The 15494-nt window shown below is 37.5% G+C and overlaps 1 protein-coding gene across 4 annotated transcripts in view; it reads right to left on the reverse strand.

The window, feature by feature from the left end:
* LOC108696168 (cartilage acidic protein 1) overlaps nt 1-15494 on the reverse strand; it is a 363333-nt gene that overhangs the window by 40532 nt on the left and 307307 nt on the right. For all 4 annotated transcript variants that reach the window (XM_041568725.1, XM_041568726.1, XM_041568727.1 and 1 more), the window contains exon 9: nt 2553-2635. In XM_041568725.1, the coding sequence (XP_041424659.1) occupies nt 2553-2635 (83 nt within the window). The remainder of the gene's footprint in view (nt 1-2552; nt 2636-15494) is intronic.

A 15494-nucleotide genomic window follows, 5' to 3' on the forward strand; every position in this document is an offset into this window, starting at 1 on the left:
CCCAAACCAATTTACAGCCTATGAATCCATGTTGTAGGAAATTGTACAGTGAACAAATCTATAGTGCCACCCCCTGGTGTAACCTTACAACTACGCTGAAATTCCTACTGCTTCAAATTCACACTCTGAATTCATGGTAAAGAAAATAGTGATAGCAATTATGGAAATAAAATCAGTTTCAAAAATGAAATGTAATAATAGCAGTATGTAACTGAAGGTGGGGGAAAAAGTATAACATTTATTTTATGATTGTTATTTCTTAGGACATTCATTTCTTTTACTTTCACATGTAAGAAAGACACATACACACATACATACAGTATATAGGCAATAATCTACCCCCTGCTGTTAATATATGAGGACAGCTGAAATCACCAAGGAGTTTAATGACCTTATGACTACAGGCCTGTGGCCTCATTCGTTTATACATACAAAGTCCAGCACTCTCAGGTTTTTTTTAACACTTTCTTTTTTTACTTTTCAAAAAGACCTGAAAGTGGTGAACTTTGTATGGATGTATTGAGATTATTTTCTATAGCACCCATGCAGTGATTACTTTTTCCATGTGCACCCACTTTAGACTACTATATACAGTACATACACGCACACTCACAATTACAAGGTGTGAAGGTGTGATCTTCATATAGGATTATACAGTATTTTTAGGCTAGGGCCACACGGCGCGATTTTGCCGCGATTCTGCGCTGGGCGAGTTGCGAGTTGCGAGTCGCTGCGGTTTTTAAGCCGAAATAGCTTTGTTAACTTTGGCGCTGGCGTCAATGCAAATCGCGGCGAAATCGCTGCGCTAATTCACACGCGGCGATTCGTTTTCTATTGTCGCCCGAAGTTGCCTCGCTGGGCGTTTCCGGGCGACAGTAGAAAAAGAATCGCCGCGTGTGAATTAGCGCAGCGATTTCGCCGCGATTTGCATTGACGCCAGCGCCAAAGTTAACAAAGCTATTTCGGCTTAAAAACCGCAGCGACTCGTAATTCGCAACTCGCCCAGCGCAGAATCGCGGCAAAATCGCGCCGTGTGGCCCTAGCCTTACCATCAGAGGATGCTGCCACCAACAGCAGCTGTGATACAGATACGAGCTCTATCATTGATATGAACAAGTCACAGGCATTTCCAGGCAATAGCTCAACAATTTAAAGTATCCTCCGAGATAAAAGTTAATTGATCCTGCTTTGTGCTGCGTAGATCCTGAGTGTAATAGCTTGAATCCCTGCTATGCAGAAAGCCAGGACTGCTGTAACTGCCAGAAAGGAAGCAGAAATATCTCCCCAGGTAAGCACAGAAAGACATAACGACTCCCACAAGATGGCAGTCCATTCCATTACAGATCCACCTTGCTTAATAGGGAGGATGTGAATTAAATTCTTCCTCCAAATAGATGAATGGCCAAATATATTAAAGACAAATCAAAGAACTATTTACAGTCTCCCACTCCTTCATAGATAATGTGCCTTAAACTTGCAAATGGTTTCAGAATATAAAGCTCTGCCATCATTACTGGCTTTCAAACGGCTTGCATTGTTCAATGGGAATGGGTCACTTATGTATATAAATGTTTTTGCTTTTTTGACTGTCCAGTTAATGATTTGCCTGTCCTGATCTCTGTTTTTGTTTCCAAATGAACTGTCCCCTTGATTCTTCATAGCACCTATCAAAAATACATTCCACGGCAATGAAAATCCCCTCTGGGCTCTGGCCAAAGAATATGCCGTAGAAATGGAGTGAAATACTTTCATTTGTATACAGCATCTAGTTGAATGAAGTCTAAAGCAACTGGAGTTTCTGAGTTTTCTTGAAGACGTTTCACCACAAATCCGATCGGCTTCTTCAGTTCTTCAGGCTTTTATTTGTATTTTTATGCTAAAATATTGCAATAGACACATTCGGTTCTCTCTTGTAGTTGCCTGTACCTTGTGTATCAGTGAATATCTTTCAAATGGGTGGGGCATGGGGGCTAAATGTGATAAGCAGGGTAATAATTAAAACAGGGTAACTGCCTACATGCCAGGGTAACTGGCAGCATCTAAGTAAATCTGAGTATTCTATGTAATTATATAACACCCGTTCCAACACGGAACACAGAATAGGGTTTCCACCAGATAAAAGATTACTTCACACAGCAGAGCTGATACAAACCAGTAAGTCATATACATATATACAGGTAAGGGACCAGTTACCCAGAATGCTCGCGACTTGGGGTTTTTCAGAAAATGGATCTTTCCATAATTTGGATCTTCATAAATCTACTAGAAAATCATTTTAACATTAAATAAACCCAATAGGCTGGTTATACTTCCAATAAGGATTAATAATATCTTAGTTGGGATCAAGTACAAGCTACTGTTTTATTATTACAGAGAAAAAGGAAATCATTGTCTATGTCTATGGGAGATGGCCTTTCCGTAATTCAGAGCTTTCTGGATAATGGGTTTCTGGATAATGGATCCCATACCTGTACAGAATGTGCATATCAGGCTAAACTAATAGTTATCATTCTTGGCGTGATGGTCATTTAAAGAAAGAGTTTGACACTAACCAGTTCCACGACCATCTGGTTCTGAAGCATCTCCTGGATTGAGTTCTTCCATAAATGGATCTGCATGTTCTCTTCTTCCAACCCTTAAAAACAAACACATACATGTTAAATACTTCTGGCAAAAATGCATATGTTGCTGTTTCTCTTTCTATAGCCATAGTCAAGTTGATCACAATATCGGGAAGAGGGGCACATTTACTTAGCTTGAGTGAAGGAATAGAATAAAAAATACTTCAAATTTCGAAGCATTTTTTTGGCTACTTCGACCATCGAATTGGCTACTTCGACCTTCGACTACGAATCGAACGATTCGAACTAAAAATCGTTCGTCTATTCGACCATTCGATAGTCGAAGTACCATCTCTTTAAAAAAACTTCGACCACCTACTTTGCCACCTAAAACCTACCGAGCATCAATGTTAGCCTATGGGGAAGGTCCCCATAGCCCTTCCTAGCTTTTTTTGGACAAAGGAAAATCGTTCGATCGATGAATTAAAATCCTTCAAATTGTTCGATTCAAAGGATTTAATCGTTCGATCGAATGATTTTTCCTTCGATCGTACGGACGAAACAAATGTGGTAAATCCTTTCACTTCGATGTCAAAGGATTTTACTTCGACGGTCGAATATCGAGGGTTAATTAACCCTCGATATTCGACCCTAAGTAAATGTGCCCCCAAGTGTGTTTAGTATAAACCCAAAAAGAGTTGATGTTATCTTCATTTTATTTTTTAATTAAAAGTCTATATTTGTCAATAAAACACTAGAAATGATGGTGGCTGTTCAGTACAAGTATAGGACCTGTTATCCAGAATGCGCTGGGGTTTTCTGGATAATGGATGTTTCCGTAATTTGGATCTTAAGTCTACTAAAATAAGTTTTAAACATCAGTTAACCCCAGTAGGATTGTAATAAAGACTAATTACTTGTTGGTTTGGATAAAGTACAAGGCACCGTTTTATTATTACAGGAGGAAAGGGAAATCATTTTAAAAATTTTTGATAAAATAGAGTCTGGATAGCGGGTTTCTGGATAAAAGATCCCTTACCTGTATGAGGGTGCTCAATGCCAGCATTCTAAAATGATCCATAATACCTACTGTAGTCTTCAATGGCTCTTTGGATGGATACACCAGGAACACTTAGGAGCCCATTTACTAAAATTTGTATTTTTCTTGCTTTACCGAATCAAAACCAGAAAAATGGGTGATTTATTTAAGCATCAAAACCCACAAAAAAACTCTCATACAAAAGTTCACAGTCTAAAACCTGTTCTGGTCAAATAGAAAGTCAATGAGAGGTGTCCTTATCCAATTGTACCATTTTTCTTTAAAGGAATTAGAGATTTCAGTTTCAGTTGATTGTTCTGCATTTCGTACGTGCTTTTTATAGTCAGAACTTGTGATAAATTACTTGGCGTCTGTGGTTTTAGAGAAAAAATTTTCAAAAACCTCTACAACTACTAAAATGAGAATGTTTATAAATGGGCCTCTTATAGGCTGTATTACCCAACATTATAAAAATGTATGTAAGAATAAAAGTAACTGAATTGTTTACATGCATGTCCTCAGAAAGCTCTTGCTGCCCAATGAAGAAATCAGTAAAATATTGGAGAACAAAAAAAATATAAAATATTTTTAATAAAATATCTGATTTCAGAGTTTAGAGAACCACTTATGTGATGGAATATGATAATCTAATCACAAGTCACCACAGCATTCTCGTTGATTTGAAAATTGGTTTCAACTAATTCCCAATGCTGATAATGTTTCATTTCATATATATATTTAGGAGCTTTCGCCTATGAAATGAATGGAATTTGCAATAAAAAGAAGAAGGTCTCACCTGTTAGCAGACAGATAGATGTATGTAAATAAAGATGGACACAGAACTCCACAAGGGACCTTTTTTGAATTCTTAAAGTAAGAAGACCAGCAGCATGGACAAAGATTTTATAACAGAATTATGTCTTATAACATGATGAAGGAGCTTAGCTGGAGACTGTTATTTGTCTCATGCCCTCTTATCCTTTTAGATTGCAAGCTCCAATGGACAGAGCCCACATTATCTCCTTTTTTGGTCAGTATTTGTATGTAATGTGAGTTTTGGTGTATCTTGAATGTACATTGCTTCAAATGTTGTGGGTGCCATATATATATATATATATATATGTTTGGGGAATTTCCTTTTGGTTTCTATATCAATAACCCTTTGGTTACTCATCATATTTGCAAATAGGGGTGCCACCCACGTGGTATTTCCCTATATTCCTTGATAAAGGTCCAAGCAGGGGACCGAAACGTTGACCTGTTTCATTTAATGTTGGAATAAATAAAGAAGATTTTATTAAAATCCCAGTGTGCATTCCTATATTCAAACAATTCTATACAACTGGCAAGGAATAGCACCTGTGTCTGATGGATATCCGCATGGGAGTGCTTAAACCTAAGGAAGTTGTATATATATATATATATATATATATATATATATATATATATATATATATATATATATATATATATATATATATTATTATATATATTCAACTACAAGAGGTCCTCTGCACTCAACCCATTATCAATATATTTAAGACAGAGACATTTTGTGCATACTGCTACTAAAAAAATGCCTTACCCTTTAAACAACACAGGGATTGTTTGTCCATATATTGCAATATATTTAAGCTGGCCAACTACGTCAGTCATCCCATATCTGGCCAGTCCTACGCTTCATTTTCATCTGATTCATCAAGAATTCAATTGCTTAATTATACATTTTAAAAAGGGACTAAGTTTTACCTGCAACTTACTAGCTGCTTTCAAAGTAAAACTCCCAAACTTGGCTGCCCTTTTATTAGAGACCAGTGGGATCACCTGACTATACCTGGGAGGGGTGGGAGCTACAACATGGAGCTGGTCACTGCTCCTGTATAACTATAACAAACAAGGGAAAGTTGTGCAATGAGGCTGTGACCACAAAATACATATAGACAAATACAGGAGGTCCTCTGCACTCAACCCATTATCAATATATTTAAGACAGAGACATTTTGTGCATACTGCTACTGCAAAAAGGCCTTACCCTTAAAAAATAGTGGTGAGCACAACTTTCCCTTGCTATATATATATATATATATATATATATATATATATATATATACTTGGGGAATTTCCTTTTGGTTTCTATATCAATAACCATTTGGTTACTCATCATATTTGCAAATAGGGCTGCCACCCACGTAGTATTTTCCTGTCCTAGCCAATAAATTACCAAATATTCCTGGGGTGTTGGGGCTTGTAATTCCTTCATCACAATATCCAGTTGTGCCTCCAATCCGGTCATTTAGGTCCTGGATCCTCCTAGCTCCACCACAACAGCAATTCCCCCTTATTCCCACCCACTGCCCACCTTATGACATCACTACTACTGGAAAAAGTGTCACCCCTATTTAGAAATTAACCTAAATATGATGAAACTTAACCATGTTTGCACTCAAGATTATTCTTTTAAAGTATCTTATTATATACCCGTAGCCCAGACTGCTTAATGTATTGACAGAGAGAGAGAGAGCTCACTTATACACTGCCATAACCAGACATATATTTTGCTGATACGCCATTGCATGTCTACAATTTACACTTGGCACTTCAGACCTACACAGTCCAGCTCAAACATTGGTCATGTGGTTTTTGAGCCTAGACATAGAAGACTTTAGAAAATAATGCATCATTTGTAGGTATATGATTTTTTTTTTTTTTGACAGCTTTATGATCAGCGGTACTTCTGAAAAGATGATAGAAAGCTCAGCTGCAGTGGAATGATTGAAAACAGGCAATTACAGCAGCCATTATGTCTAGAGCATTACTATCTTATGAGGTGCATTACAATTTTTAATGTGCCAGTGTAAAATAAAGATAGGACAAGCTATTATTCCAGGCTACAATGGAATTCTGTATCAAACAGCTGACAATTACAGATCACAGACACACGGTGAGGACTGTTGAAGGCAAAGCCATACAAATTCAGAGTAACTGTTGCTCGCGCTTCTTTCCGAATAAGATAATTTTCAACTCATTACAATAAAATGTAAAAAATCCCTTAAACAAAATAAAAGTGCAACATTTCAAGAAGTTCGTTATAATATGTATGTTTAAGGTTCCTCTCTGAAAGGAGACGCCATAGAGTGAAAGCCATTCACCTTCTTGGATGGCAAATGAATACAAAAATCATGAATTTCCTGTTAAGGACAAAGGGCAACCTAATTATTGATTTAATGCTAGCACAAACCATTTTCATTTTCTAAGTGCCCCAAATGAATCTCTCCAGGGAGAATATGTCACTCTAAAGCCACAATCACACATTTGTTCGGATGCTGGTCAGGATCTGTCGGCCTCCGGAGAATCATAAACTCTTGATGAATTGCATTTTCCTAATACAGATGCATGGCTTGTACATCGCAAGGAAAACATCTGAAGGTTATAAGAGAGCAAGCACTGTCTGCCATAACTTAGGGACTGTAAACTTCTAGTCTTCAAGCTGTTGTATAAACTACATCTCCCAGGAACCCCTGCAAAAGATGAAAAGTTTTCCCTAAACTGTAATGGGAAAGAAAAATCTGTATAATAAAAGTCCTTTTCAAATTAAACATGAAATCCAATTTCTATTTTTTATTAAAGCATTCATAGCTGTTGTAAGCTCATTTAAAAATCTCAGCTGTCAATCCAATATTGTCTGCCCCTCCTTTATGCCCTGGGCATAGAGGTGGGGCAGACAATTACTTTCACTTTCCATTCAGCACTTCCTTGATGTAACTGTTTTCCCTACATTCCTCCATTCTCTTTACCATTTAATTGTGTAACCAGGGCATGGGGATGGACATTGGGTCTGGTGCACAAACAAGATTCTGAGATGATGTAAGACTTGTCTTAATAACAGTGTGCACAAAATGGCTGCTGCCTGTTTGCTATAATTTTGAAATCCCAGACTGAAGGAAACACGATTCAAATAATTTATACAGTGTAATTAAAGTTAATTTTGCTTGACTAATGTGATAAAATAGGATTTTTAATAATTTTTTTTGGGTGACGGGTCCCCTTTAAGGACACAAAACTAGGTCTAAAATATCGAAAGACAGGAACAGATGGTCTAAGACCTCCATGGGTTCAGTTGACAATACCCATGTACCATGCAAAAATGAAGGAATAGTGGTGTCAATAAATGATGGGACAATAAATACATTTCCCTTGAGAAAACTGTCAGCCTGTGGACATCTGCCTGGGGTCACACTTTAGTGCAATGGGCAAACAAGCTATTTAAAAGCATTATCCTATGAATTTACACAGATCTTGCTGCAACTTAGCTTGATATCAAGCGTTTTGGTATGTTGTGCATATGTAAATCAATGATTAGCCCAGAGTCGTAGGCAAGGCAAACACACACTAAATGGTCAAAAGTATCTGAACACTGTCCTGTCCAACATCTCAATACAAACAAAGGGTACCAAGATGAAGCTGGCCATCTCTTTGCTACTACAACAGTCACACACAAAGCAGGAAGCACAGAATTGTCATTGTACGTTGTAGCCGAATGTTCCCTATGTATACAAGTCAGCTAGACGCCTGACTGGGGTCAGTGTTATATACTGATAACATAAATGGATACGAGTCGGTTAAATACAGATTAAAAAGCAGCACAAATGTTTATCAGACTCTATCCTAGTTGTGCGGAAGGGAATGAATTCAGAAACAGAAAACATCACATTTAGTCCTGGAAAAGATAAACAAAATGAGCTTCATAGGATGCAATGAGGTGAGAAATAACCTGCATATTCTGTAATTCTAAAGGAAAATTAAAGAAGTTAAAGTAGATTTGATAAATTATATTTCCAGCAGTGTAGAAAGACATCAGCAAACATCATTTAAATTGCTGTAGAAAATAAGTAGAGCCGGGCAGTGGGTACTGAATGATTGTGTTTACACAAAAAACAATGAAAAAATAAGGAATTAGCTTTACATAACTACACAGATTGCCCAGTTCAGTTGTCATGAGATAAACCATGAGTTAAGGCAGCCATATTCATCATTTCACTTCTCATCTAAAAATGCACCATGCACTGGCTAACGTGGGACATCTACTTAATGGATGAACCAACCAATACTTCATACGACATAGATACCGCCTGGGATTTTGTCAGGTCACCATACATTTACCAGAAACTGCTTATTTTGTATGATCTTCTCAGGACATGTATGGCCTTAGTTATTCTCAGCAAACTGAATCTAGCCTGTCACCAGAAAAAAAATGGAGCAAACGGTTTGTGCTTATTTATATATCTTATGAAAAACAAATAGTTACAAATCTTGACTTTCTGAGGGTTCATGAAAACACTTCACCACTCATTCAAGCAGCTTCTTTAGTCAACTGAGTGGTAGGGAATTTCTGGGCATTTAAAGCTGTATGTGATAAAAAGGCCCTATGTTTGCCTGGGGCAGTAACCCATAGCAACCCATCAGCAGGTAGCATTGACTCGTCACTCATCTCTGCTGAGTGGTGAAATGATATCTAGAAAAGTCCAGTTGCTTTAGACTTAATTCTACTACAACAAGCTAATGGGAGTTTTTTATATAGGGTTGTCTTTATGTTGGGACTATCCCCGAACATATTGCTATTATTTTACATAGCTCTAAACATGCGTAACCCACTGAAGTCTACTCGGATTAATTAGGGCAGCAAGTTATTTCGAGCATTAAGGGATTTATATATTAACGTCCGAATGCCAAAAACTTTTTTTAGTTGAAAAAAAAACCTCAAATTTTTCAAGATTTACTAAACCCAGAGGAAAATCCAGCATCTCAGACCTACCAAATTTGTGTATACAGTAAGTCAATGGGAGGTCCCTATCTTATTTGATAGTTTCTGTGGTCTGCAGTGGAATAAGCCTGGAAATCCAACTATTTCTGACTTTTCAGGCAAAAATCTGAAAAAAATTCACTTTTCAGGCCCAAAAAAAAAATTGATTTGGGAAAAAACTCAGAAAGAATCGTACGATTTGGATTTTCACTCTATTTTTTAGTGTTTGTCCCCAATCCAATTAAATCGTGCTTCTTTAATAATACTGTAAATAAGGTCTAGTCTGGGATTCTAGTTTAGTTGAAAAAAACCCTCAAATTCTTCAAGATTTACAAACCCAGAGAAAAATCCAGCATCTCAGACCTACCAAATATGTGTATACAGTAAGTCAATGGGAGGTCCCTATCTTATTTGATAGTTTCTGTGGTCTGCAGTGGAATTAGCCTGGAAATCCAACTATTTCTGACTTTTCAGGCAAAAATCTGAAAAAAATTCACTTTTCAGGCCCAAAAAAAAAATCGATTTGGGAAAAAACGAAAGAATCGTACGATTTGGATTTTCACTTTATTTTTTAGTGTTTGTCCCCAATCCAATTAAATCGTGCTTTTTTTAATAATACTGTAAATAAGTTCTAGTCGGGGATTCTAGTTTGGTTGGACCTTTTTTATTGAAATTATCAGAAAAATTTGGATTTTGATAAATAAGGCCCTAAAAGTGTTGTAAATTAAGAGAGCTTTAGAACCCCAGGACACAATCCTATAAAGCCAGGACATGTAGAAGTCCTAGAGTCCCACAACCAGTTAGATCTGGACTCCGTGACCAAATGAAGACATTCATCACGATACGAACGGTGAAGAGCAGAATGAAATGACTATAAGAAAATTGAATGCACAGCAATTTCCCCCTTTAAGGGTGGGAAGTGCAAAATAAGATGGTTCAAGTTATATGCGTATGCACATTTATTTCAAATTCTTAATTGAAGAGCTTTAACCTACAAGTCTTCAGCTGCTGCTGAATTACAACCCCCATCTCTAATACCTTGAAATAATTAAGGATAAGTAAATTAATTTAATCTATCACAACATTCAGAACTGTGATAAAAACATGTAACTTGGGGCCATACCTGAACAGCAGCTCATTAATGTTCTTCTCACACTCCCCATATAAAATCAAGTCAATTTAATGAGTATAGGATTCCTTCTCCTTTGACTGTAACTCCCATTAGATTGCTGAATAAACTGACAGCTGATGCCTATACTGGTGGTACGAGGGGCACTTGAACGCTCAGAAATGGCATGTGAGCAAAGATGATGAAAATGTTCTTAATATGGTTTAGCACTAGACCACCAGCTGGATAATCTTATAAGTATGTATATTCCATACAGTGAAAGGCTCTGGTGCAATAAAAAGCAAACTGTTTATTTAGTAATGCTATTTGTCACACATATAGGATTTGTATGTAGACTTACTGTAACAGCTTCGTTTACTTCTGACATTTATACGGGATGTGTTATTGCAAATTGAAGTATACTGCCTCTAAATGCTGATGGTTTGACATTAATCCTTGCAGGTAATCGAGAGGCAATTTGTGTCATGTTTCGTGTCTTCTCTTCTTTATGCACTTGTGGCGGGGCTTGTTCTCCGTGTGTGACTCAAAATCATACTTACCGTATAATTAGAGCTACAACTTAGCATTGCAAATCTCACTTTTCATATTATTGAGAGAGCTGTATTATTAGCTTAGGTGCATGCTATGGTATTAGTCTGATGAGTTACATGAGGTACTGAGTAGAGAAGAAGAAGTTGGATAAGAATGGGATCGAGATGAAAAGTGTAGAGGATGGTTATTTTAAAGTGTCTTATGGAAATTGGCATAATACCAGAGGAAGCAGAACCTGCGGCTGCCGGTGATCCCAGGAGGTATAGGGGCCCCATGAGGACATAACTGATATACAATTTCAATAAATATTGGTAAAACAGGTCAACCCTAAGACATTTTGGGGGCATGAAAAATAATTTGCTTTGAGCCCAGTAATATTTAGTTACGCCACTGCTTAATGGCTTAGTTGCTACAGATAAATAATAATAATAGTAATAATAATAAAAGGCTCATTCACAAATGCACAAAAGTACGGATATCGTCAAAGTGCATTTTTGGGCACTATTCGTTTTTTCCAGCAATGCACCAGGCACTTGATGGCTTGAGCCTTTGACAATTATGCAAGACATGCCAAAAACTTGCTATTTACCTTGCCAGTTAGCCAAAAATGTCATCTATAAAGGCTGGAGTGGGAGGAGATCTAATATAATATAACAGTACCCAACTTGCTGCTTTTCAGCTCTCTAACTCTGAGTTAGAGTCAAAAGCAACAGTTATGACCCATGTGCCCCCCCATAAGTCTCTGATTGGTTACTGCCTGGTAACCAATCAGTGGAAACCAAGAGAGCTGAAAAGCAGGAAGTAGTGTTCTGGCTAATACGTTACACATCCAGTCACTCCAGCCGTTATACATTACATTTTTGGCTAACTATATTAGAAACATTTTTTATTTTGCACAGCCTATTTATTTACCCAGTTATGTTTACAATGAACAATTCCTTTAAGAGATTGACTTGTTTTACCAATATTTATTGAAACTGCATATGAATTAGAGCATCGTGGGGCCCCAATAACTCCTGGGCAGGTGCAGGTTCTGCTTCCTCTATAGTTATGCCCCTGTACCTTGCTATTTACCTTGCATTTTTCAGACTAGGGATAATGTCACTTTGTTCCTGTCAATGCACAACTTCAATAAAGGAATTAGAGTGGGATTTGATGTTTTGGCTTTTGATACCACCCACTGTAGGAAACATGGAATGATAGTCACATCCAGGGTTCCATCATCAGTCCCTTGAGTAAAAGCAAGTACATAAAAATACCAAAGTAATGCTCAGCACTTGTTTTTAGAAATCATTAACCAGTATAATGTTCCTTCAAAGTAGTCTGCTCACATAAAATCCTGCAGTGAAAAGTAGGAAGACTAAACTGCCACCTGAGACACAGTAGAGGTGTCTCTTAAGGGGTAACAAGACAAATGGGGAATAACTCGATATATGTTGGGACTATGTACTAAAAAGAACAAAAGACTCTGCCTGAATTTAGATAAGCAGATTCTCTAGCAGAAATGCATTGATGATTGAAAGGATCTACATGGAAATTTATTCCCCAGTAAAATATGGCTAGAGGGTGCCAATGATGCATACAAATAGGACAAGCTAGTGAATTAAAATAGAGTACTTTGTAACAATTGAATCTGCCATTTACAAGATAATGGAAAAAAAATTAAATGCATGTATGTCAAAGCCTACTTATATCTTAATAGTTCTTATGTTCTACTGGTATTTATATTGTCATTTGTATTTTCTCTAGGATACAGTTGATACATATAAAAATCTGACAAAAAAAAACTCTCCAAAGAAAGACAGAAGTAAAAGTCAGGTAATGAAGTCAGCAGCTGAATAATATATCTTATGAATAAAAATCATAGCCCAGTGGCCCAAGTGAAGCTAAAGTATACTGTAGGCTGTCACTGAAGTACACAGTGGTTTCTAGAATGGTACTTGCCATTAAACACAGAGTTAAATATTCTGTAATAGTAGGAATTCACAGCTGCCAGTTACTCTAATTGAGTGCAAGCCCCTGTGCTTTGCTGCAGCACAACAATGACATATTTCATATTTGTTCCTTAAAGATGCAGTGATGATGTCATGATGCCAGGATGATGAAGTGGAGGCATCATCATCAGGCAACCACTGACCTGCAAATCTGGGAATGTCTAAATAGACTAGTTTCTCTACATAGATGACAGTAGCTTCTGATACTTCTTCACATTCAAGGATATTAAAAGTGCCAACCTTTTGAATTCCAATTGCTCTTGCTATTGCCATTTCTGCAGACAATGTAAACCTGTATATAACAGCAATTAGAGTCCTGTTATCAGGCCTAGACTGGCAATCTGTGAGTTCTGGCAAATGCCAGAAGGGCTAACATAAGACCCATATAAAGTCACTATTAGTGGGCTGTTGGGGGACTGGTTTGGCCTCTGTGTATTTGAAATGGCAGAAGCTATTTTGACTCCCAGTCCATACCTTCACTGTGCACATCTGTTTATTTAGACCCAGACCCAATCCTGACCTGCGTATCTGCAATCCGACCCTCCCTACCCAAACCCCCCGAAGAAGTGCCTTCTTGAACCCACCATGCTGGGAGGAAGTGATGTCAGTATTTTGGGGCAGGACTGACTCAGGAAACAGAAGTGAGGTAACAAATCAGCAATAACATTGGGGAGCTCAGGTCTTTTTGGTCTCTTTTTAAGTTTTAAAGCTGCTCACAACTTCTTTGATTACATCCACCAGGTACCGATGGGCCACCCGCACAGTCAGGACATTTGGACTTTTCCGCCGGAATCCTGACAGCAGGACTCTAACAGTAATATTAGCAAGCACCCCTATACCTAATTTCATTTCCAACATGTTTCCAATGTGTGAGGTCCAGATGTTGACTTTGATATGTGTCTAAAGTCCAGGTGAAAAAAAGGCTGAGAACTCTTGAGATGATTTGTTTTCTTTAGCCACATTGCAAACCTTGGACGGTGAGTCTGTTTCTGTTGCCCCTGATGGATTTCTCTTGTTGTGTTTCTTGCAATTGGAGCTGGAAGCATTAGACACTGTATGTATGGCCTTGTGATGTTCGATTTCCGTGCCACAACGTAAAAATGAACACAGCACGATAATTTCTAAGTTAGTTAACAGCAAGATGACTGAATTAGGCTGTTAAGCAGGATACTTAATGGTAAATCTATAATTAAATTTCGGCCACCTACTTTAGAGATCTAGGGGGCGGCGTGGAGGAGTTTTATGGACGGTTTACATCCCCTCTAACAACCAATCAAGCTGCTAAAATAATTTCCTCCTTAGGTAAGAACACGTTCCATCATAAACAACCCCAGAGCACTTACTGTCTAAACATGTAATTGGAATAACATCTCATAGGGAATAGTGTCTTTCACTGCCTCTCCTTCCTGGTTTATGTCCCTTATTAAGAAAACATAAAAATGTGTTAAATAACCAACTTGAGATAGCACACTAAAACTATAGAATGGCCAGCAATCTTGCCATTTACAATACAGAGATCTCTCTTCTATTTCTTTCTATACACGATGCTTCTCATAGGTAGCAACCGGCTGAGTGCAGTATGGAAAGAAAGCAAAACTCCTAAAATAAATGGAGCCTCAGAGTGCAAGATGGTGAATTAAGTGAAGATATCACCCCCAATGACCCAGTGACTCAATCCATTGTGTGTTACGTACTGCCTGCCAGTTCTCTCCACATTATGGGAAAAGCAAGTTTTCTTTCATAAATAATGCACAAGGAATTGCTCTGCACTCGGCTCTAAGTAAAACCATCCGTTATTATGTCTATGGTAATGTTTCAGTAGTACAACAGAGGAGTATATCTGTGCTGTGAAGACGTTAACACAATAAAGAGTCTTGTAGAATTCAAGGCAAGAGGGCAGAGGTATTACGTGTGTATTGTGACATTCTAGCGGGGAGTATACAGCAGATAGAGATGCAAGGCATCATTGGTACTTAAATTAAGGAGGACATTTGATAGGTATGGGATCTGTAATCCGGAAACCCATTATCCAGAAAGCTCTAAATTACAGAAAGGCCATCTCCCATATTCCATTTTATCCAAATTAATGAAAATTTTAAGAAATGATTTCCCTTTTCTCTGTAATAATAAAACAGTATTCTGTACTTGTTCCCAACTAAGATATAATTAATCCTTATTGAAAGCAAAACTAGCATATTCCATGATATTTACATGATTTTCTAGTAGACTTAAGGTATTATTTCCAAATTATGGAAAGATCAATTAACCAAAAAAACCCAGGTCCAGAGCATTCTGGATAACAGATCCCATACCTGTATATGTATAACTGCAAAAAGTTTTATTTTATGATAGATCACATAATTTAGCTATGTATTTATTACACATTTATTTGTAATTTGATTTTAGAGTACAGTTATGGGAACCATTAACCGGACACCCA

The sequence above is a fragment of the Xenopus laevis genome, chromosome 7L, assembly GCF_017654675.1.
Source record: "Xenopus laevis strain J_2021 chromosome 7L, Xenopus_laevis_v10.1, whole genome shotgun sequence".
NCBI classification, from domain to species: Eukaryota; Metazoa; Chordata; class Amphibia; order Anura; family Pipidae; genus Xenopus; species Xenopus laevis.